Below are 22538 nucleotides of genomic sequence, written 5' to 3'. Positions count from 1 at the left end.
GATTTAGAGGGATATGGGCCTTGTGCAGGCAAGTTAGAGGGATATGGGCCTTATGCAGGCAAGTTCTCAAGTGATAGGAGTCGAATTAGGCCATTCGGCCCATCGAGTCCACTCCGCCATTCAATCATGGCTGATCTATCCCTCCCAATCCCATTCTTCTGCCTTCTCCTCATAACCCTTGACACCCGTTCTAATCAAGAATTTGTCTATCTCTGCCTGAAAAATACCCACTGACTTGGCCTCCACCGCCTTCTGTGGCAATGAGTTCCACAGGTTCACCACCCTCTGACTAAAGAGGTTCCTCCTCAACTCCTTCCTAAAAGAGCACCCTTTAATTCTGGCCAGCCCAGAATGCCAGTTTGGTCGGCATGGACGTGGTGGGCCGAAGGGCCTGTTGCCGTTCAGTGTGACTGCACGATTCATTGACTCCACTTACAGGTATGATATTTGTACAGATGTATTGATCGGGAAGGGTTTCGAGGGGTATGGGCGACATGGGGGCAAGTGGGACTAGCCAGCTGGGCCGGCATGGGTGGGATGGGCCGAAGGGACTGACGTATCCTCTGCCCCCTCAGGGACACGTTGATCATCGTCACCGGCAACTGCGTCACCAGTTTCATTGCCGGCTTCGCCATCTTCTCCATCCTGGGACACATGGCGTGGAAGAAGGGCGTGGCGGTCAGTGACGTGGCGGACACGGGTGAGGGCAGCGGGCAGCACTCCACCGGACAGCCCCTCAACCCATAGCTTGACCTCTTCTGTCTTTCACTTTTAACTTCCATATTAAGTCCCAGTTTTCCTGTACCTTGTGTGTTGTGACTGTCGGCAGAACAATTGCTCTCCGGGGATGAACAAAGTTCTATCGTATCGTATCGTTGCCCGTGACACCCTACACAGCCCTGTCGCTCGGCACGCCTGGACCTACCTGATCTCCCGGTTGCCGAACACTCTAACTCCTCCTCCCATTCCCACACTGACCTTTCTGTCCTGGGCCTCCTCCACTGTCAGAGTGAGGCCTAGCGCAAATCACTGCCTGCTGTACCTGCATGCTTACTTTCATTGACGTTTCGGGTCGAGACCCTTTCAGTCTGAAGAAGGGTCTCGACCCGAAGCGTCACCCATTCCATCCCTCCAGAGATGCTGCCTGTCCCGCTGAGTGACTCCAGCATTTTGTGTCTAACTTTGGTTTAATCCAGCATCTGCAGTTCCTTCCGACAACATCCCAACTTTCTGTCCTGGGCGCTGGGCCTCACTCTGACAATGGAGGAGGCCCAGCGCAAATTGGAGGACCAGCATCTCATATTTCGCTTGGGCTGTTCAGCCCAGCAGTATGAACATTGACTTCTCTAACAACAAGTAACCCCGGCATTCCCTCTCTCTCCATCCCTCCCCCACCCAAGTCGCACCAGCTTCTCGTTCTCATCTAGCAAACAGCTAACAATGGCCTGTTTCCTTTACCATCCTGACTTTTTTGCATATCTTTCATCCATTTGTTCTAGATCTCACTACATCATTGTCTATATCTCTCGTTTCCCTTTCCCCTGACTCTCTGAAGAAGGCCCAGACGTCGCCTATTTTTCTCCAGAGATGCTGCCTGCCCTGCAAAGTTATTCACAAGTTCACAAGTTATACTCCACCATTCAATCATGGCTGATCTCTGCCTCCTAATCCCATTCTCCTGTCTTCTCCCCAGAACCCTTGACACCTGCTCTAGTCAAGAATCTGTCTATCCCTGCCTTAAAAATATCCACTGACTTGGCCTCCACAGCCCTCTGTGGCAATGACTTCCACAGATTCACCACCCTCTGACTAAAGAAATTCCTCACCAACTCCTTTCTAAAAGAGCACCCTTTAATTCTGAGACTATGACCTCTGGTCCTAGACTCTCCCACCAGTGGAAACATCCTCTCCACATCCACTCTATCCAGGCCTTTCACTATTCTGGCTGTTTCAATGAGGTTCCCCCTCATCCTTCTAAACTCCAGCGAGTACAGGCCCAGTGCTGACACCCGCTCATTCCTGGGATCGTTCTGGTAAACCTCCTCTGGACCCTCTCCAGAGCCGGCACATCCTTCCTCAGATACGGGGCCCAAAATTGCTCACAATATTCCAAATGTGGCCTTATAGAGCCTCAGGGTTACATCCCTGTTTTTGTATACAAACCCTCTTGAAATAAATGCTCGCATAGAATTATCTTCCTCCAACAATTTGTGTCCGTCTCCTGTTACCCCCGACACAGGCCGGGACCCTCCCCCCCCCCCCCTCTTAGACAGTGAGACCTCCACTACACTGCCCCGTCACAAACCCCACGAAGTGAAGCCCCCTCCGCACCGCCACTCCACCGCTTCCTACGCTCCAAGGAATAAAGTCCTCGTCTGCACATTCTCTCCCTGTAGCCCACGCCCACGAGTCCTGGCAACATCCTCCAACCCTTTCAATCTTTCCCATAACATGGTGACCAGAACTGAACACAATATTCTAAATGCGGCCTCACCGGCGTCTTGTACAACTGCAACATGACCTCCCATTGGCATTTTGCTTGTAGCATGGTGACCAGAACTGAACACAATACCCTAAGTAGTGCCTCACCAGCGTCTTGTACAACTGCAATGTGAAGTCCTGACTCGGAAGGGTCTCGACCCGAAACGTCGCCCATTCCTTCTCTCCGGAGATGCTGCCTGTCCCAGTATTTTGTGTCTATCTTCAGTTCTGTGACTGGTGTGACAACATTCATTCCTCAGACATCTACCATCTGCAAACTGACTAATCCTGCAGGGAGCAGGGGAGGGGGGCAGGGGAAGGGGGCAGGGGAAGGGGACAGGGGAGGGGGTTCGGGGAGGGGGAGGGGAGGGGGTTCGGGAGGGGGCAGGGGAGGGGGCAGGGGAGGGGGGCAGGGGAAGGGGGCAGGGGAAGGGGACAGGGGAGGGGGTTCGGGGAGGGGGCAGGGGAGGGGGTCGGGGAGGGGGCAGGGGAGGGGGGCAGGGGAGGGGGCAGTGGTGGGGGTTCGGGGAGGGGGAGCTGGGGAAGGGGGTTCGGAGAGGGGGCAGGGGAGGGGTTCGGGGAGGGGGCAGGGTAAGGGGCAGTGGTGGGGGTTCGGGGAGGGGGAGCTGGGGAAGGGGATTCGGAGAGGGGGCAGGGGAGGGGGCAGGGGAGGGATTCGGGGAGGGGGCAGGGGAGGGGTTCGGGCGAGGGGGGCAGGGGCGGGGCAGGGGAGGGGGTTCGGGGAGGGGGAGCTGGGGAAGGGGGGCAGAGGAGCGGGCAGGGGAGGAGTTCGGGTAGGGGGCGCTGCAGAAAGGGGTCAGGGGAGGGGGTCGGGGAAGGGGAGCTGCAGAAGGGGGTCAGGGGAGGGGTGAGGGCCGTGTGAGCGGTGGTGTAGAGACGGGCGGTGATGTAACCCACTCTGTGTTCACCCCAGGTCCAGGCTTGGCATTCGTGGCTTACCCAGAGGCCCTGGCGCTCCTGCCCGGTTCCTTCATCTGGTCTATTCTCTTCTTCCTGATGCTCTTCACCCTGGGGATCGATACCCTGGTAACTATAGCGCTCGCCCCAGACTTACAGCGCGGCACACACGTCACACACTCACAGAGTCTCACGGGAACAGGCTCTGCGGCCTACCTGCTTTGTGTCTCTGACCTGCACCCTCTTCAAAATGGAGTCGGGGATATGGGGAGAAGGCAGGAACGGGGTACTGATTGGGGATGATCAGCCATGATCACATTGAATGGCGGTGCCTGCTCGAAGGGCCGAATGGCCTACTCCTGTACCTATTGTCTATGTTTCTATGTTTGTCAGCACTGGGCCTGTACTCGCTGGAGTTTAGAAGGATGAGGGGGTACGTACAGAAGAGTGAAAGGCCTGGATAGAGTGGATGTGGAGAGGATGTTTCCACTAGTGGGAGAGTCTAGGACTAGAGGTCGTAGCCTTAGAATTAAAGGACGTTCCTTTGGGAAGGTGATAGGAATTTAGTTTGTCAGAGGGTGGTGAATCTGTGGAATTCTTTGCCACAGAAAAATGTGTAGGTCAAGTCAGTGAATATTTTAAGGCAGAGATAGATAGATTCTTGATTAGTGCGGGTGTCGGGGGTTATGGGGAGAAGGCGGGAAAATGGGGTTAGGAGGGAGAGATAGATCAGCCGTGATTGGATGGCGGAGTAGACTAGATGGGCCAAATGGCCTAATTCTGCTCCTATCACTTTTGACCTAATACCTTATGAATCACAGTCAAACAGCACAGAAACAGCCCAACTCACCCAGGTGTGGCACGATGGCGCAGCGGGTAGAGCTGCTGCCTCACGGCGCCAGAGACCCGGGTTCAATCCTGACTACGGGCGCTGTCTTTACAGAGTTTCTTCAATCTCCCCATGACCTGTGTGGGTTTTCTCCGGGTGCTCTAGTTTCCACCCGCACTCCAAAGACGTGCAGGTATTGGCTTTGGTAAAAATTGTAAAATGTCCCTAGTGTGTGTAGGATAGTGTTAATGCCCGGGGATCGCTGGTCGGTGCGGACTCGATGGGCCGAAGGGCCTCTTCCCGCGCTGTATCTCTAAACTAGACTAAACTCGTTCACTCTGGCGAACATGCCACATCTATCCTAGACCCACGCCGTCACAGGGAGAACGTGCAAACTCCACACAGACAGCACCGTGAGGCAGCGGCTCTCCTCGCTGTGATCACAAGCGCAACTTGAGAAACAAAATGGACAAATCCCTGGTTAAACCTTGTTGGAATCAACAGGGTGCCCGTGCGCTGCCTGCAGTGGGCTCTCTGGTGACCAGGTGTCAGTGTGCAGCTGGGGTGGGAGATGAATGGTGAGATTGTGGACACTTGGGGCAGAATGATTCGCGCTGTCCCATATCTCCAGTTGCAGCTGAGGCAAGAAGTTGTGGAATGAGAGCAATTATATCATCACAGTCACACAGCGTAGAAACAGGCCCTTATTGACAATAGGTGCAGGAGTAGGCCATTCGGCCCTTCCAGCCAGCACCGCCATTCAATGTGATCATGGCTGATCATCCACAACCAGTACCCCGTTCCTGCCTTCTCCTCATATCCCCTGACTCCACTATCTTCAAGAGCCCTATCTAGCTCTCTCTTGAAAGCATCCAGAGAACCGGCCTCCACCACCCTCTGAGGCAGAGAATTCCACAGACTCACAACTCTCTGTGCGAAAGAGTGTTTCCTCATCTCTGTTCTAAATGGCTTACTCCTTATTCTTAAACTGTGTGTCCCCTGGTTCTGGACTCCCCCAACATCGGGAACATGTTTCCTGTCTCTAGCATGTCCAAACCGTTAATAATCTTATATGTTTCAATGAGATATCCTCTCATCCTTCTGAACTCCAGAGTGTACAAGCCCAGCCGCTCCATTCTCTCAGCATACGACAGTCCCGCCATCCCGAGAATTAACCTTGTAAACCTACGCTGCACTCCCTCAATAGCAAGAATTTGGCCCAACATGCCCAAACTGGCCAACATGCCCCATCTACACTAGTCCCACCTGCCCGCGAATGGCCCATATCCCTCCAAACCTGTCCTATCCATGTACCAGTCCAAATGTCTCTTAACTATTCCAGCAGAAATTCATTCCCACGCACATTCCCAGCATTTATTTCCATTATTTTGGAGTTTCAGTGTCCATAATATTCATAAACTGGAGGTAACAGCCAGAGGGAGGCACAGTGTCGCAGCAGGTAGAGCTGCTGCCTCACAGCGTCAGAGACCCGGGTTCCATCCCGACTACAGGTGCTGTCTGTAAGGAGTTTGTACGCTCTCCCTGTGACCTGCGTGGGTTTTCTCCAGGTGCTCCGGTTTCCTCCCACACTCCAAAGACGTGTGGGTTTGTAGGTTAATCGGCTTGGTGTATGTGTAAATTGTCCCTAGGATAGTGTTAGTGTGCGGGGATCGCCGGACAGTGCGGACACTGTGGGCCGAAGGGCCTGTTTCCGTGCTGTATCTCTAAACTAAACTAAATAAACTAGTCAGAGGGTGGTGAATCTGTGGGAATTCTTTGCCACAGACGGCTGTGGAGGCCAAGTCAACGGCAGAGATAAATAGATTCGGTGTCAGGGGCTATGGGGAGAAGGCAGGAGAATGCGGTTGGGAGGGAGAGATAGATCAGCCATGATTGGATGGTGGAGTAGACTTGAGGGTTGAGAGGGGGTTTACCACACTGGGGGAGGAGGGGAGGGGAGGGGAGAGGGGGGAGGGTTGAGAGGAGAGGGGGTTCACCACACTGGGGGAGAGGAGGGGGGAGGGGAGGGGAGAGGGGGAGGAGGGAGGGGGAGGGGAGAGGGGGAGGGTTGAGAGGAGAGGGGGTTGACCACACTGGGGGAGGGGGGGGAGGGGAGGGGAGAGGGGGAGGGGGAGAGGAGAGGGGGGAGGGTTGAGAGGAGAGGGGGTTCACCACACTGGGGGGGGGGGGAGGGCAGGGGGAGGGGGAGGGGCGAGGGTTGAGAGGAGAGGGGGTTGACCACACTGGGGGTCTGGAGCCGCCTGCCGTTGAGTCTTGCTGTGTCTCGGTTGCAGTTTGGGAACCTGGAGGGAATCACGACGGCTGTGCTGGACGAGTTCCCAGCGCTCCGGCAGCCCAGGCGGAAAGCCATGTTCCTGGCTGCCCTCTGCTTCGTCTTCTACCTGCTGGGACTGCTGCTCGTCACAGAGGTACAGACCCGGGACGGACACACACCAACCCCCAGAACACACACGCACCCCCAGAATACAGGGGCACCCCCTGATTACAGGGGCACCTCTAAAATATAGCACCCAAAAAATACAGGGAAATTCTAACATAGGACACCCCAAAAACACAAGCACCCCAAAAACACAAGCACCCCAAAATACAGAGGCACCCCAACAACCCAAGGCACCCCAACATAGGGCTCACCAAAATACAAGGCACCCCAACACTGGGACACCCCAACACTGGGACACCCCAACACTGGGGTACACCAACACTGGGACACCCCATCACTGGGACACCCCAACACTGGGACACCCCAACACTGGGGTACCCCAACACTGGGACACCCCAACACTGGGACACCCCAACACTGGGACACCCCAACACTGGGACACCCCAACACTGGGTCACCCCAACACTGGGGCACCCCAACACTGGGACATCCCAACACTGGGACACCCCAACACTGGGGTACACCAACACTGGGACACCCCAACACTGGGGTACACCAACACTGGGACACCCCAACACTGGGACACCCCATCACTGGGGTACCCCAACACTGGGGCACCCCAACACTGGGATACCTCAACACTGGGACACCCCAACACTGGGGTACACCAACACTGGGACACCCCAACACTGGGGTACACCAACACTTGGGTACACCAACACTGGGGTACACCAACACTGGGACACCCCAACACTGGGACACCCCAACACTGGGACACCCCAACACTGGGACACCCCAACACTGGGACACCTCAACACTGGGGTACACCAACACTGGGGTACACCAACACTGGGGTACACCAACACTGGGACACCCCAACACTGGGGTACCCCAACACTGGGGTACACCAACACTGGGACACCCCAACACTGGGACACCCCAACACTGGGACACCCCAACACTGGGACACCCCAACACTGGGACACCCCAACACTGGGGTACACCAACACTGGGACACCCCAACACTGGGGTACACCAACACTGGGACACCCCAACACTGGGGTACACCAACACTGGGACACCCCAACACTGGGACACCCCAACACTGGGACACCCCAACACTGGGGTACACCAACACTGGGGTACACCAACACTGGGACACCCCAACACTGGGACACCCCAACACTGGGGTACACCAACACTGGGGTACACCAACACTGGGACACCCCAACACTGGGACACCCCAACACTGGGGTACACCAACACTGGGACACCCCAACACTGGGGTACCCCAACACTGGGACACCCCAACACTGGGACACCCCAACACTGGGTCACCCCAACACTGGGTCACCCCAACACTGGGTCACCCCAACACTGGGACATCCCAACACTGGGATACCTCAACACTGGGGTACCCCAACACTGGGACACACCAACACTGGGACACCCCAACACTGGGACACCCCAACACTGGGTCACCCCAACACTGGGACACCCCAACACTGGGTCACCCCAACACTGGGGCACCCCAACACTGGGACACCCCAACACTGGGACACCCCAACACTGGGGCACCCCAACACTGGGGTACACCAACACTGGGATACCTCAACACTGGGGTACACCAACACTGGGTCACCCCAACACTGGGGTACACCAACACTGGGACACCCCAACACTGGGACACCCCATCACTGGGACACCCCAACACTGGGATACCTCAACACTGGGACACCCCAACACTGGGGTACACCAACACTTGGGTACACCAACACTGGGGTACACCAACACTGGGACACCCCAACACTGGGACACCCCAACACTGGGACACCCCAACACTGGGACACCCCAACACTGGGACACCTCAACACTGGGGTACACCAACACTGGGGTACACCAACACTGGGACGCCCCAACACTGGGACACCCCAACACTGGGGCACCCCAACACTGGGGTACACCAACACTGGGACACCCCAACACTGGGACACCCCAACACTGGGACACCTCAACACTGGGACACCCCAACACTGGGACACCCCAACACTGGGGTACACCAACACTGGGAACTCCCAACACTGGGGTACACCAACACTGGGACACCCCAACACTGGGGTACACCAACACTGGGACACCCCAACACTGGGACACCCCAACACTGGGACACCCCAACACTGGGACACCCCAACACTGGGACACCCCAACACTGGGGTACACCAACACTGGGACACCCCAACACTGGGGTACACCAACACTGGGACACCCCAACACTGGGACACCCCAACACTGGGGTACACCAACACTGGGACACCCCAACACTGGGGTACACCAACACTGGGACACCCCAACACTGGGACACCCCAACACTGGGACACCCAAACACTGGGACACGCCAACACTGGGACACCCCAACACTGGGACACCCCAACACTGGGACACCCCAACACTGGGACACCCCAACACTGGGGTACCCCAACACTGGGGTACACCAACACTGAGACACCCCAACACTGGGGTACACCAACACTGGGGTACACCAACACTGAGACACCCCAACACTGCGGGCACCCCAACACTGGAGTACACCAACACTGGGACACCCCAACACTGGGGTACACCAACACTGGACACCCCAACACTGGGACACCCCAACACTGGGACACCCCAACACTGGGACACCCCAACACTGGGGTACCCCAACACTGGGACACCCCAACACTGGGGTACACCAACAGTGGGACACCCCAACACTGGGACACCCCAACACTGGGACACCTCAACACTGGGGTACACCAACACTGGGACACCCCAACACTGGGACACCTCAACACTGGGGTACACCAACACTGGGGTACACCAACACTGAGACACCCCAACACTGGGGTACACCAACACTGGGGTACACCAACACTGAGACACCCCAACACTGCGGGCACCCCAACACTGGAGTACACCAACACTGGGACACCCCAACACTGGGGTACACCAACACTGGACACCCCAACACTGGGACACCCCAACACTGGGACACCCCAACACTGGGACACCCCAACACTGGGGTGCCCCAACACTGGGACACCCCAACACTGGGGTACACCAACAGTGGGACACCCCAACACTGGGACACCCCAACACTGGGACACCTCAACACTGGGACACCCCAACACTGGGACACCCCAACACTGGGGTACACCAACACGTGGACACCCCAACTCTGGGACACCCCAACACTGGGACACCCCAACACTGGGACACCCCAACACTGGGACACCCCAACACTGGGACACCCCATCACTGGGACACCCCATCACTGGGGCACCCCAACACTGGGGCACCCCATCACTGGGGCACCCCAACACTGGGACACCCCAACACTGGGACACCCCAACACTGGGACACCCCAACACTGGGACACCCCAACACTGGGACACCCCAACACTGGGACACCCCAACACTGGGACACCCCAACACTGGGACACCCCAACACTGCGGGCACCCCAGGATACAGGGGCACCCAAACACCGGGGGACATGGGTCAGTGAGGCAGGGTCCACATCAAATGCCGGCCGCGGGAGGTCCCTTCTGACGTGGGGATCAGGTGGGAGTGGGTGGGGGGATCACGTGGATGGTGACTGATTGCCCCTCTGTCCCTCACTCTCTCCACATAGGGGGGTATCTACTGGTTCACACTGATCGATGCCTACAGCACCAGCTTTGGACTCATCATTATCACCTTCTTCATGTGTCTCGGCATTGCCTTCTTCTACGGTAAGCTCACGGCACACACCACCACCCCGGTACATCCGCAAGGTGGGCCAAGGTCCAATGGTCGATGGTCAATGCTCTATGGTCAATGGGTCAATGGTCAATGGCCAATGGTCAATGTTCAATGGGTCAATGTTCAATAGGTCAATGGTCAATGGTCAATGGGTCAATGGATCAATGGGTCAATGGTCAGTGGTCAATGGTCAATGGTCAATGGGTCAATGGTCAGTGGTCAATGGTCAATGGGTCAATGGATCAATGGTCAATGTTCAATGGTCAATGGATCAATGGGTCAATGGTCAATGGGTCAATGGGTCAATGGGTCAATGGGTCAATGGTCAATGGGTCAATGGTCAATGGATCAATGGGCAATGGGTCAATGGGTCAATGGGTCAATGGTCAATGGGTCAATGGTCAATGGGTCAATGGTCAATGGGGTCAATGGGTCAATGGTCAATGGGTCAATGGTCAATGGGTCAATGGTCAATGGGTCAATGGTCAATGGGTCAATGGTATGGGGTCAATGGGTCAGTGGGCAATGGGTCAATGGTCAATGGGTCAATGGTCAATGGGTCAATGGTCAATGGGTCAATGGTCAATGTTCAATGGTCAATGGTCAATGGTCAATGGTCAATGGATCAATGGTCAATGGGTCAATGGTCAATGTTCAATGGGTCAATGGGTCAATGGGTCCATGGGTCAGTGGTCAATGGGTCAATGGGTCAATGGTCAATGGGTCAATGGGTCAATGGTCAATGGGTCAATGGGTCAATGGATCAATGGGTCAATGGGTCAATGGTCAATGGGTCAATGGTCAATGGGTCAATGGTCAATGGTCAATGGATCAATGGGTCAATGGTCAATGGGTCAATGGTCAATGGATCAATGGTCAATGGGTCCATGGATCAATGGGTCCATGGATCAATGGGTCAATGGTCAATGGGTCCATGGATCAATGGTCAATGGTCAGTGGTCAATGGTCAATGGTCAATGGGTCCATGGATCAATGGTCAATGGTCAATGGGTCCATGGATCAATGGGTCAATGGTCAATGGGTCCATGGATCAATGGTCAATGGTCAATGGGTCAGTGGTCAATGGGTCAATGGTCAATGGGTCCATGGATCAATGGGTCAATGGTCAATGGGTCAATGGTCAATGGATCAATGGTCAATGGGTCAATGGGTCAATGGCCAATGGTCAATGGGTCAATGGTCAATGGGTCAATGGCCAATGGTCAATGGGTCAATGGTCAATGGATCAATGGTCAATGGATCAATGGCCAATGGTCAATGGGTCAATGGTCAATGGATCAATGGTCAATGGTCAATGGATCAATGGTCAATGGGTCAATGGCCAATAGTCAATGGATCAGTGGTCAATGGATCAATGGTCCAACGGTCCAATGGTGCGGCAATGGTGGAGGCCCAGGAGAGAAGCGGTCGATATGTGGCGGGAAGGGTAGCTAAATGGTTGCCGACGGGGAGATCCAGTGGGTGGGATGCGAGGTGTTGTTGCCCCAGTTTGACCACCCCCCCCCCTCTCTCGCCACCCCCGTCTGCCTTCTGTGTCCACAGGGGTCAACCAGTTCTGTGACGACATTGTGGACATGCTGAGGCTTTGCCCGCCCTGGTGCGTCAACATGCTGCTCTACTTCAAGGCCTGCTGGATTCTCTTCACACCTCTCCTGCTGCTGGTGAGATCCCCCACCCTCCCCTGGAGCACTTTGTGTCTTTTCTTTTGGTAGACCAACATCTGCAGTTCCTTGCTTATGAATGGTATGTTGGCCTTCATAACAAGAGGAGTTGAGTATAGGAGCAAAGAGGTCCTTCTGCAGTTGTACAGGGCCCTAGTGAGACCACACCTGGAGTATTGTGTGCAGTTTTGGCCTCCAAACTTAAGGAAGGACATTCTTGCTATTGAGGGAGTGCAGCGTAGGTTTACAAGGTTAATTCCCGGGATGGCGGGACTGTCATATGCTGAGAGAATGGAGCGGCTGGGCTTGTACACTCCAGAATTTAGAAGGCTGAGAGGGGATCTTGTTGAAACATATAAAATTATTAAGGGTTTGGACACGCTAGAGGCAGGAAACATGTTCCTGATGTTGGGGGAGTCCAGAACCAGGGGCCACAGTTTAAGAATAAGGGGTAAGCCATTTAGAACGGAGATGAGGAAGCACTTTTTCACACAGAGAGTTGTGAGTCTGTGGAATTCTCTGCCTCAGAGGGGGCAGAGTTCTCTGGATGCTTTCAAGAGAGAGCTAGATAGGGCTCTTAAAAATAGCAGAGTCAGGGGATATGGGGAGAAGGCAGGAACGGGGTACTGATTGGGGATGATCAGCCATGATCGCATTGAATGACGGTGCTGGCTCGAAGGGCCGAATGGCCTACTCCTGCACCTATTGTCTATTGTCTAATCCAGTTAGAAACATAGAAACATAGAAAAATAGGTGCAGGAGTAGGCCATTCTGCCCCTCAATATGATCATGGCTGGTCATCCAAAATCAGTACCCTGTTCCTGCTTTCTCCCCACATCCCTTGATCCCATTAGCCCCAAGAGCTAAATCTAACTCTCTCTTGAAAACATCCAGTGAATTGGCCTCCACTGCCTTCTGTGACAGAGAATTCCACAGATTCACAACTCTCTGGGTGAAAAAATGTTTCTTCATCTCAGTTGTAAATGGCCGACCCCTTATTCTTAAACTGTGACCCCTGGCTCTGGACTCTCCCAACATGGGGAACATTTTTCATGCAGTTAGCTGACCTTAGATTCCATGTAAACTAACCTTCCAGAGCAGACCCACTATGTTGGACCTTGTCAAAGGCCTGGCTAAGGTCCGTGTAGACAACGTCTACTGCCCTGCCAGCATCAACCCTCTCAGCAACATCTTCAGCAAACCTGTCAGTCACGATTTCTCACCCATCGCCAGGTCTGCTTGGAGTGAACGTCAGGGTGAGGGCAAGGAGGGCTGAATGAGGAGCTACTGTACTGGAGTAACTCAGCGGGTCAGGCAGCATCTGTGGAGAACATGGATAGGTGACGTTTCACAGAGTGCTGGAGTAACTCAGCGGGTCAGGCAGCATCTGTGGAGGTAAAGATTAGGTGATGTTAAGGGTCGGAACCCTTCTGTAGACTATAACCATACTACATCCTAGGATTCTGAGGAATTCATTGCCACAGACGGCAGTGGAGGTCAAGTCAATGGGGATTTTTATGGCAGAGATAGATAGATTCTTGATTAGTGTCGCTCCTTGTGTGTATTGGTGTGTAACAGTGTGTAACAAGTGTGTAACAGTGTGTACCAGTGTGTAACGGTGTGTAACGGTGTGTACCGGTGTGCACCGGTGTGTAACGGTGTGTACCGGTGTGTAACAGTGTGTAACGGTGTGTAACGGTGTGTACCAGTGTGTAACAGTGTGTAACAGTGTGTAACAGTGTGTATCAGTGTGTAACAGTGTGTACCAGTGTGTAACAGTGTGTACCAGTGTGTAACAGTGTGTAACAGTGTGTATCAGTGTGTAACAGTGTGTACCAGTGTGTATCAGTGTGTAACAGTGTGTACCAGTGTGTACCAGTGTGTAACAGTGTGTAACAGTGTGTAACAGTGTGTACCAGTGTGTAACGGTGTGTAACGGTGTGTACCAGTGTGTAACAGTGTGTATCAGTGTGTACCAGTGTGTAACAGTGTGTAACAGTGTGTACCAGTGTGTAACAGTGTAACGGTGTGTACCGGTGTGTACCAGTGTGTAACAGTGTGTAACAGTGTGTAACAGTGTGTAACGGTGTGTAGCGGTGTGTACCGGTGTGTAACAGTGTGTACCAGTGTGTAACGGTGTGTACCGGTGTGTAACGGTGTGTACCGGTGTGTACCAGTGTGTAACGGTGTGTAACGGTGTGTACCAGTGTGTAACGGTGTGTAACGGTGTGTACCGGTGTGTAACGGTGTGTACCAGTGTGTACCAGTGTGTAACGGTGTGTACCGGTGTGTAACGGTGTGTACCAGTGTGTACCAGTGTGTAACGGTGTGTACCGGTGTGTAACGGTGTGTACCAGTGTGTAACGGTGTGTACCGGTGTGTAACGGTGTGTACCAGTGTGTACCGGTGTGTACCGGTGTGTAACAGTGTGTACCCGTGTGTACCGGTGTGTACCAGTGTGTAACAGTGTGTACCAGTGTGTAACAGTGTGTAACAGTGTGTACCAGTGTGTAACAGTGTGTACCAGTGTGTACCAGTGTGTAACGGTGTGTACCAGTGTGTACCAGTGTGTAACAGTGTGTACCAGTGTGTACCAGTGTGTACCAGTGTGTAACAGTGTGTAACAGTGTGTACCAGTGTGTACCAGTGTGTAACAGTGTGTAACGGTGTGTAACAGTGTGTACCGGTGTGTATCTGTGTGTACCGGTGTGTAACAGTGTGTAACGGTGTGTTTCTCCTGCAGTTTATCCTGATTTACATCTTTGTGGAGATGTACAACACGCCGCTACACTACGGCCCGTACGAGTACCCAGCCTGGGGCCGAGCGCTGGGGGTGTGTCTGGGGGTGGTCAGCTGCATACAGATCCCCATCTGGTCAGTCGTGGCCGTGGTCAGCGAGTCCGGCACCCTGCGTGATGTAAGTACACAACCCGTCGGTCAACTCCCCCCCCCCTCCCCCCGAGACCCCCACCCCCGAGACCCCCACCCCCCGAGACCCCCACCCCCCGAGACCCCCACCCCCCGCCACCCGAGACCAGACCCCCTCCCCATCACCCATCGGTCAGTCGTGGCGGTGGTCAGCGAGTCCGGCTGCCTGCGTGACGTAAGGACACTGCCTCGCCCGCTCCCCATTGGTCAGCCCCCTCGAGACCCTCCTCTCTCCCCCCAACAATAGACCCCACGCTGACCCCCATGACCTACCCAGACCCCATGCTGACCCTACCCTGACCCCACACTCACCCTACCCTGACTCACCCTGACCCCTCGACCTAGCCTGACCCCTCGACCCTACCCTGACCTCCCTGATCTACCCTGACCCCACCCTGACCCCTCGACCCTACCCTGACCCCTCGACCCTACCCTGACCTCCCTGATCTACCCTGACCCCACCTTGACCCTACCCCCCGACCCTACCCTGACCCCATGCTGACCCTACCGCCCTCACCCTGACCCTACACTGACCCCATCTTGATCTCACCCTGACCCCTCGACCCTACCCTGACACCATCCTGACCTCACCCTGACCCCCCTGACACCCCGACCCCATCCTGACCCCAGATACCCCACAAACACCCCCCTCCCCCAGAGAGACCTGGTCCTGCTGCCCCCCACCGCCCCAAGACCAAAGCAACCCCCCCCCCAGCCCAAGACTAGAGAACTGCCCGAACTGGACTCCCCCAACATCGAGGACCCAGAGATCCCCCCCCCGGAGACCTGGTCTTGCCCCCCCCCCCCCTGACCAGACCCCACCGCAAGAGCCCGGCCTCTCTGTCCCCCCCTGAACCGCTGACCCCCTGGCCCTGCTTGCCGCCGCGTTGGGGAGCACCCTTGGGTGCCAGCTTCACCCGCCGCTCTCCCTTCCTCCCGCAGCGCTTCCGGAAGGCCATCCGACCCTTGAACTCCTGGAAGGTGACCGGCGGCGACCGGACCTTCACCCAACACATCATCGACGTCCCCTTCCACGTCACCCTGACCGACCACGAGTTCACCAACGAGGGCCCGGGCTTCAGTGGCCAGAGCGGCAGGCCTGGGCCTGAGTGACCCGGTGGCCGTGGGCCCAGGCTCAGAGGTCAGGGGTTAGTGGCTGGAGGGCTGGGGGGGTCATTGCCTGGACTGGCCGGGACCAGCCACAAGACGTGGCAATGGGTCAACCCCCAATGACCTCTGACCTGGGCCCTGGGTCAATGCTCAGACCACTCCCGCTGACCAGTATTGAGGATGTCTAGACTCATGGCTCAAACACGGACTGCTCCACCATCTCAGGGTGCGATACAAGCGGGGGGCCAGGCAGCTGCTGGACCGGCCTGTCGCGGCCCCTGGCCCTGGAAGCACAGACTACATCGTCCAGTACTCCCACTGCCCACCCACCCACCCACTCACCCACCCACTCACTCACCCACTCACCCACCCACCTTGCACTGAGGCAGGAACAACAACAGGATCTAATGCCCCACGACTGGAACTTGGAAACGGTGCCCAACATGCAACTCTGCACGCCGCCTCAGTGTATACGACTGCCGTACACTTGTACTGTATCTGAGATACACAGAAACATGGTCAATAGGTGCAGGAGTAGGCCATTCAGCCCTTCGAGACAGCACCGCCATTCAATGTGATCATGGCTGATCATCCCCAATCAGTACCCCGTCCCTGCCTTCTCCCCATATCCCCTGACTCCGTTAGCCCTAAGAGCTAAATCTAACTCTCTCATGAAAACGTCCAGTGAATTGGCCTCCACTGCTTCTGTGGCAGAGAATTCCACAGATTCACAACTCTCTGGGTGAAAACGTTTTTCCTCATCTCAGTCCTGAATTGCCGACCTCTTATTCTTAAACTGTGTGTGACCCCTGGTTCTGGACTCCCCCAACATCGGGGAACATTTTTCCTGCATCTAGCCTGTCCAATCCCTTAAGTATTCTATGTGTTCCTATAAGAATCCCGCTCATCCGCCTAAATTCCAGTGAATATAAGCCATGGATAATGCTGATGTAAGATGTATCTCAGAGCCTTTGCATATTGATGCTTGTACTGAACTGATACAGGAATGAATTTCACTGTACCTTGCTATGTGAAATAAAGTACATTATCATTGTAGGTCACACACAAGTCTGCTGCAGTACTCACAGAATTTGATTTGTACACAAGGTGCTGCAATGTCAAATAATAATAAAACTATTTTTATCAATATTTTTTTCCATTTATTTATCGTCAAAAATGCTGGAGAAACTCAGCGGGTTTCTAACCCTCTCGAACCGAAACGTCACCTATTCCTTCGCTCCATAGATGCCGCCTCACCCGCTGAGTTGGATCACGAAGGGCTGAATGGCCTACTCCTGCACCTATTGTCTATTGTCTATTGAGACTGGGAGTCAGGGGGAAAGGGGAAACGAGATATATAGCCGGTGATGTGGAGAGATGTAGAACAAATGAATGAAAGATGTGCAAAAAAAGTAACGGATAAAGGAAACAGGCCATTGTTAGCTGTTTGCTAGATGAGAACAAGAAGCTGGTGCGACTTGGGTGGGGGAGAGATAGAGAGAGAGAGGGAATGCCGGGGTTACTTGGAGAGAAATCAATGTTCATACCACTGGGCTGTCAGCTGCCCAAGCGAAATGTGAGATGCTGTTCCTCCAATTTGTGTTTCGCCTCACATTGCCAGAGAACACTAATCTGAGAAAAGACATTCTCCTAATCTGAGGAAAGACATTCTTGCCGTAGAGGGAGTACAGAGAAGGTTCACCAGACTGATTCCTGGGATGGCAGGACTTTCATATGAAGAAAGACTGGATAGACTCGGCTTGTACTCGCTAGAATTTAGAAGATTGAGGGGGGATCTTATAGAAACGTACAAAATTCGTAAGGGGTTGGACAGGCTAGATGCAGGAAGATTGTTCCCGACGTTGGGGAAGTCCAGAACAAGGGGTCACAGTTTAAGGATAAGAGGGAAGTCTTTTAGGACCGAGATGAGGAAATCATTTTTTACACAGAGAGTGGTGAATCTCTGGAATTCTCTGCCACAGAAGGTAGTTGAGGCCAGCTCATTGGCTATATTTAAGAGGGAGTTAGATGTGGCCCTTGTGGCTAAAGGGATCAGGGGGTATGGAGAGAAGGCAGGTACAGGATACTGAGTTGGATGATCAGCCATGATCATATTGAATGGCGGTGCAGGCTGGAAGGGCCGAATGGCCTACTCCTGCACCTATTGTCTATGTTTCTAACATAGTGTTCAATATCAGTTCTGTTCAATTTAGTTTAGTTTATTGTCCCGTGTACCGAGGTACAGTGAAAAGCTTTTGTTGCATGCTAACCAGTCAGCGGAAAGACAACACATAATTACAATCGAGCCGTTTACAGTGTACAGATACAGGATAAATAGAATTACGTGTAGTGCAAGGTAAAGCCAGTAAAGTCCGGTCAAGGATAGTCCGAGGGTCACCAATGAGGTAGATAGTTCAGGACCGCTCTCTAGTTGGTGAGAGGATGGTTCAGTTGCCTGATAACAGCCGGGAAGAAACTGTCCCTGAATCTGGAGGTGTGCGTTTACACACTTCTGTACCTCTTGCCTGATGGGAGAGGGGAGAAGATAATGAATATAATGGATACAAAAGGTTTATAATCATGGATAAAGCCAGAGCATGATACTATACCGAGACAGGCCCTTCAGCCCAACTTGCCCATTCTGACCTAGATGCCCCATCTGCGCTAATCGCACCTGCCCGCGTTTGGATAGGAGAAGAGAGGTCTATGGGCCAAACGCAGGCAGGTGGGACTAGTGTAGATGGGACATGGTGGTCGGCATGGACAAGTTGGGCCGAAGGGCCTGTTACCGTGCTGGGTGACTCTCAAACACTATTGGTGTTAATTAATTAATTACATCCCAGCTCCTGCCATGTTATATCCATTACATCCCACCCCCTCCCCTCATCCTCTCCCTCTCCCCCCTCTTCTCCAACCCCCTGCCTCACCCCACCCTCTCCCAAACTGGCAGTGGTATTGATGGGCATTTTCTACAGCACCCCCACCCCTTATCCCCTGTCCCCCCTCCTGCCCCTGCCCCCCTCCCCCCTGCTCTATCTCTCCTCCCAACCCCTCCCTCTACCGTATGAGGGGTGGTAGTCACGGATATTTTGCACAACTCCCCCCCACCTCTTCCTCAACCCCCCCCCCCTCTCATCCCACCCCCTTCCCCCCCCCCCCCCCCCCCCCCCGCGCTGTATGTGTGGGTATTTTCCACTACTCCCCCCACCCTGGGGACGGGGACGGCTAGATGATCATCAACAACACCAGCTGATGGTCTAATAACAACTGTGAGAGATGGCCCAGAGACACACCCCTCCCCCCCTGCTCCCTCTCCTCCCCCCCACTCCATCTCCCCCCCTCACCACCCCCTCCCCCTCTCTCCCCGCTCCATCTATCCCCCACCACCCCCCCTGCAACTTCCTCACTGCATCTTGAAGGGCCCATAAAGGCCAAACACACATAAATACAGATAAATTGGGACCCTTCTTCAGACAGATGACACCTCCCCTGTGTTCTCCACAGATGCTGCCTGACCCAATTGAGTTCCTCCAGCACTTTGTGTTTTGCTCGGTATTACAGCATCTGCAGTTCCTTGTGTGCCCTGAACAACCCGTGGCTGTGATCAGAAAGACCAAGTCAAGTCACATTTATTTATATAGCACATTTAAAAAACAACTCTCGTTGGCCAAAGTGCTTTACATTTGTTATAAGACTAGCACAACAAAACAGGCTACATACATATATACATGTAGCCCTCACTCAGAGGACGTCAGGAAAGGCTTGGGAGTAGAGATAAGTCTTTAGTCTTGACTTAAAAGAGTCGATGTAGGGGGCAGTTCTGATGGGAAAGGGGATGCTGTTCCACAGTCTAGGGGCTGCAACCGCAAAGGTGCGGTCGCCCCTTAGCTTATGCCTAGACCGTGGGATATTCAGCAACCCCAAGTCGGCCGATCTGAGGGGCCTAGAGGTGGAGTGGTGGGTGAGAAGACTTTTTATGTAGGTGGGGGCAAGCCCATTGAGGGTTCTGCAGACATGGAGGAGTATTTTGAAGTTTATACGGAACCGCACAGGACGCCAGTGGAGAGAGGCCAGGATCGGGGTAATGTGGTCCCTTTTTGGGGGCCCGTCAGGAGTCTCGCTGCGGCGTTTTGGACCAGTTGCAGGCGGGACAGGGGAGATTGGCTGATGCCAGTGTAAAGGGAGTTGCAGTAATCTAGGCGGGAGGAGATGAATGTGTGGATGATCTTTTCCAGGTCATCAAACTGGAGGAATTTCAGGACCAGGTTCTCAGCTCCAGCTCCCTCCCCTCGGTTATCAGGCTTTTTTTTAACAAGTTCATAAGTGATAGGAGCTGAATTAGGCCATTCGGCCCATCGAGTCTACTCCGCCATTCAATCATGTCTGATCTCTGGCTATTCCCATTCTCCTTCCCAAAACCCCCGACACCCGTACTGATCAAGAATCCATCTATCTCTGCCTTAAAAATATCCACTGACTTGGCCTCCACAGCCGTCTGTGGCAAAGAATCCCACAGATTCACCACCGTCTGACTAAAGACATTTTGGTCAACCAGCACAGGTATTCCCTATGTATAAACAAGGAACTGCAGGTGCAGCTCTACAAAGAAAGATACAGAGTGCTGGAGTAACTCAGCGGGTCAGGCAGCATCTGTGGAGAACATGGATAGGTGACATTTCAGATCAGGACCCTTCTTCTGACTTGATCTGCAGTTCCCTGTCTCCACTTTAGCGTAAATAAACAATTAGAACTAAAGCTGCCCTCAGAGAGAGAGAGAGAGAGAGAGAGAGAGGAGGAGGGGAAGGAGGAAAGAGAGAGGGAGAGTGACAGAGGGGGAGAAAGGGAGGAGGTGGGAATGGGACTGGGAGAGGGGGGAGGGAGTGGAAAGAGGGAGGGAAAGGGGAGAGGGGGAGACGGAGAGGGAGAGGGAGAGAGATGGGAAGAGGGGGAGAGGGAGAGGGAGAGGGAGAGAGGGGGAGGGAGGGAGAGGAAGAGGAAGAGAGGGAGAGGGAGAGGGAGAGGGAGAGAGGGGGAGAGAGGGAGAGGGAGAGGGGTAGAGGGAGAGGGGGAGAGGGTGGTGCGTCAGAGTGCCGGGCGTTATTGACAAATCTGCCTGACACGGCACAAGGTTGTTGGGAATAATACTTGATTAAATAAACATGTTGATACGCTGAGGTCCCAGAGGGCTCGCCGGTCCCTAGAGCACGGGAGGAACTGAGGCCCCTGAATGGTGACACGTCACACAATCCACGCAGGCAAGTGTGACAGACAGCCGTGCGGCACTCAAACAGGCCCTTCGGCCCAACGCCTCCATGCCGACCAACATGCCCCCATCTATACTAGTCCCATTTGCCCACATTTGGCCCATATCATTTCATAGAAACATGGAAAATAGGTGCAGGAGTAGAGGCCATTCGGCCCTTCGAGCCAGCACCGCCATTCAATGTGATCGTGGCTGATCATCCCCAATCAGTACCCCGTTCCTGCCTTCTCCCCATATCCCCTGACTTCGCTATCTTTAAGAGCCCTATCTAGCTCTCTCTTGAAAACATCCAGATAACAGAGGAATGGTTGATGGAATTTAATACAGAGAAGTGTGAGGTGTTGCATTTTTGGGATGTCGAACAAGAGCAGGACCTACACAGTGAATGGTAGGCCTCTGGGTAGTGTTGTAGAGCAGAGGGATCTAGTACAGGTGCATGGTTCCTTGAAGGTCGAGTCGCAGGTAGATAAGGTGGTCAAAAAGGCTTTTGGCACTTTGGCCTTCATCAGTCAGAGTATTGAGTATAGAAGTTGGGAGGTCATGTTGCTGTTGTATAAGACGTTGGTGAGACCACATTTAGAATATTGTGTTCAGTTCTGGGCACCATGTTATAGGAAAGATATTGTCAAGCTGGAAAGGATACAGAGAAGATTTACGAGGATGTTGCCAGGACTAGAGGGTGTGAGCTATAGGGAGAGGTTGAGTAGGCTGGGTCTCTATTCCATGGAGCGCAGGAGGATGAGGGGGATCTTATAGAGGTGTATAGAATCATGAGAGGACTAGATCGGGTAGCGTCTCTTGCCCAGAGTAGGGGAATCGAGGAACAGAGGACACAGGTTCAAGGCGAAGGGGAAAAGATTTAATAGGAATCTGAGGGGTAACTTTTCCACACAGAGGGTGGTGGGTGTATGGAACAAGCTGCCAGAGGAGGTAGTTGTGGCTGGGACTATCCCAACATTTAAGAAACAGTTAGACAAGTACATGGATAGGACAGGTTTGGAGGGATATGGACCAAATGCAGGCAGGTGGGACTAGTGTAGATGGGGCATGTTGGCCGGTCTGGGCAAGTTGGGCTGAAGGGCCTGTTTCCACACTGTATCACTCTATGGCTTAGGGCTAAGGGAATCAAGGGAGATGGGGAGAAG

At 54.0% G+C, this 22538-nt stretch overlaps 2 protein-coding genes across 4 annotated transcripts in view; both read left to right on the top strand.

Moving 5' to 3' along the window:
- LOC116974061 (sodium-dependent proline transporter-like) overlaps window positions 1–17188 on the top strand; it is a 69067-nt gene extending 51879 nt beyond the window's left edge. The window contains exons 9-15 of the mRNA XM_033022177.1: window positions 576–700; window positions 3416–3528; window positions 6523–6657; window positions 10301–10400; window positions 11974–12092; window positions 14836–15009; window positions 15963–17188. Coding sequence (XP_032878068.1) covers window positions 576–700; window positions 3416–3528; window positions 6523–6657; window positions 10301–10400; window positions 11974–12092; window positions 14836–15009; window positions 15963–16133 — 937 coding nt within the window. The 3' untranslated portion in view covers window positions 16134–17188. The remainder of the gene's footprint in view (window positions 1–575; window positions 701–3415; window positions 3529–6522; window positions 6658–10300; window positions 10401–11973; window positions 12093–14835; window positions 15010–15962) is intronic.
- rhog (ras homolog family member G) overlaps window positions 6178–22538 on the top strand; it is a 21691-nt gene continuing 5330 nt past the window's right edge. For 2 of the 3 annotated variants that reach the window (XR_004412271.1, XM_033022179.1), the window contains exons 1-2: window positions 6179–6203; window positions 18829–18832. The gene's annotated coding sequence lies outside the window, so the exon portion shown is untranslated. Of the gene's footprint in view, window positions 6204–18828; window positions 18833–22538 lie in introns of all 3 variants that reach the window. The other variant, XM_033022180.1, reaches the window with a different exon arrangement.

Source organism: Amblyraja radiata, chromosome 6 (assembly GCF_010909765.2).
Source record: "Amblyraja radiata isolate CabotCenter1 chromosome 6, sAmbRad1.1.pri, whole genome shotgun sequence".
NCBI classification, from domain to species: Eukaryota; Metazoa; Chordata; class Chondrichthyes; order Rajiformes; family Rajidae; genus Amblyraja; species Amblyraja radiata.
This window is presented reverse-complemented; position numbering and strand designations above follow the sequence as displayed.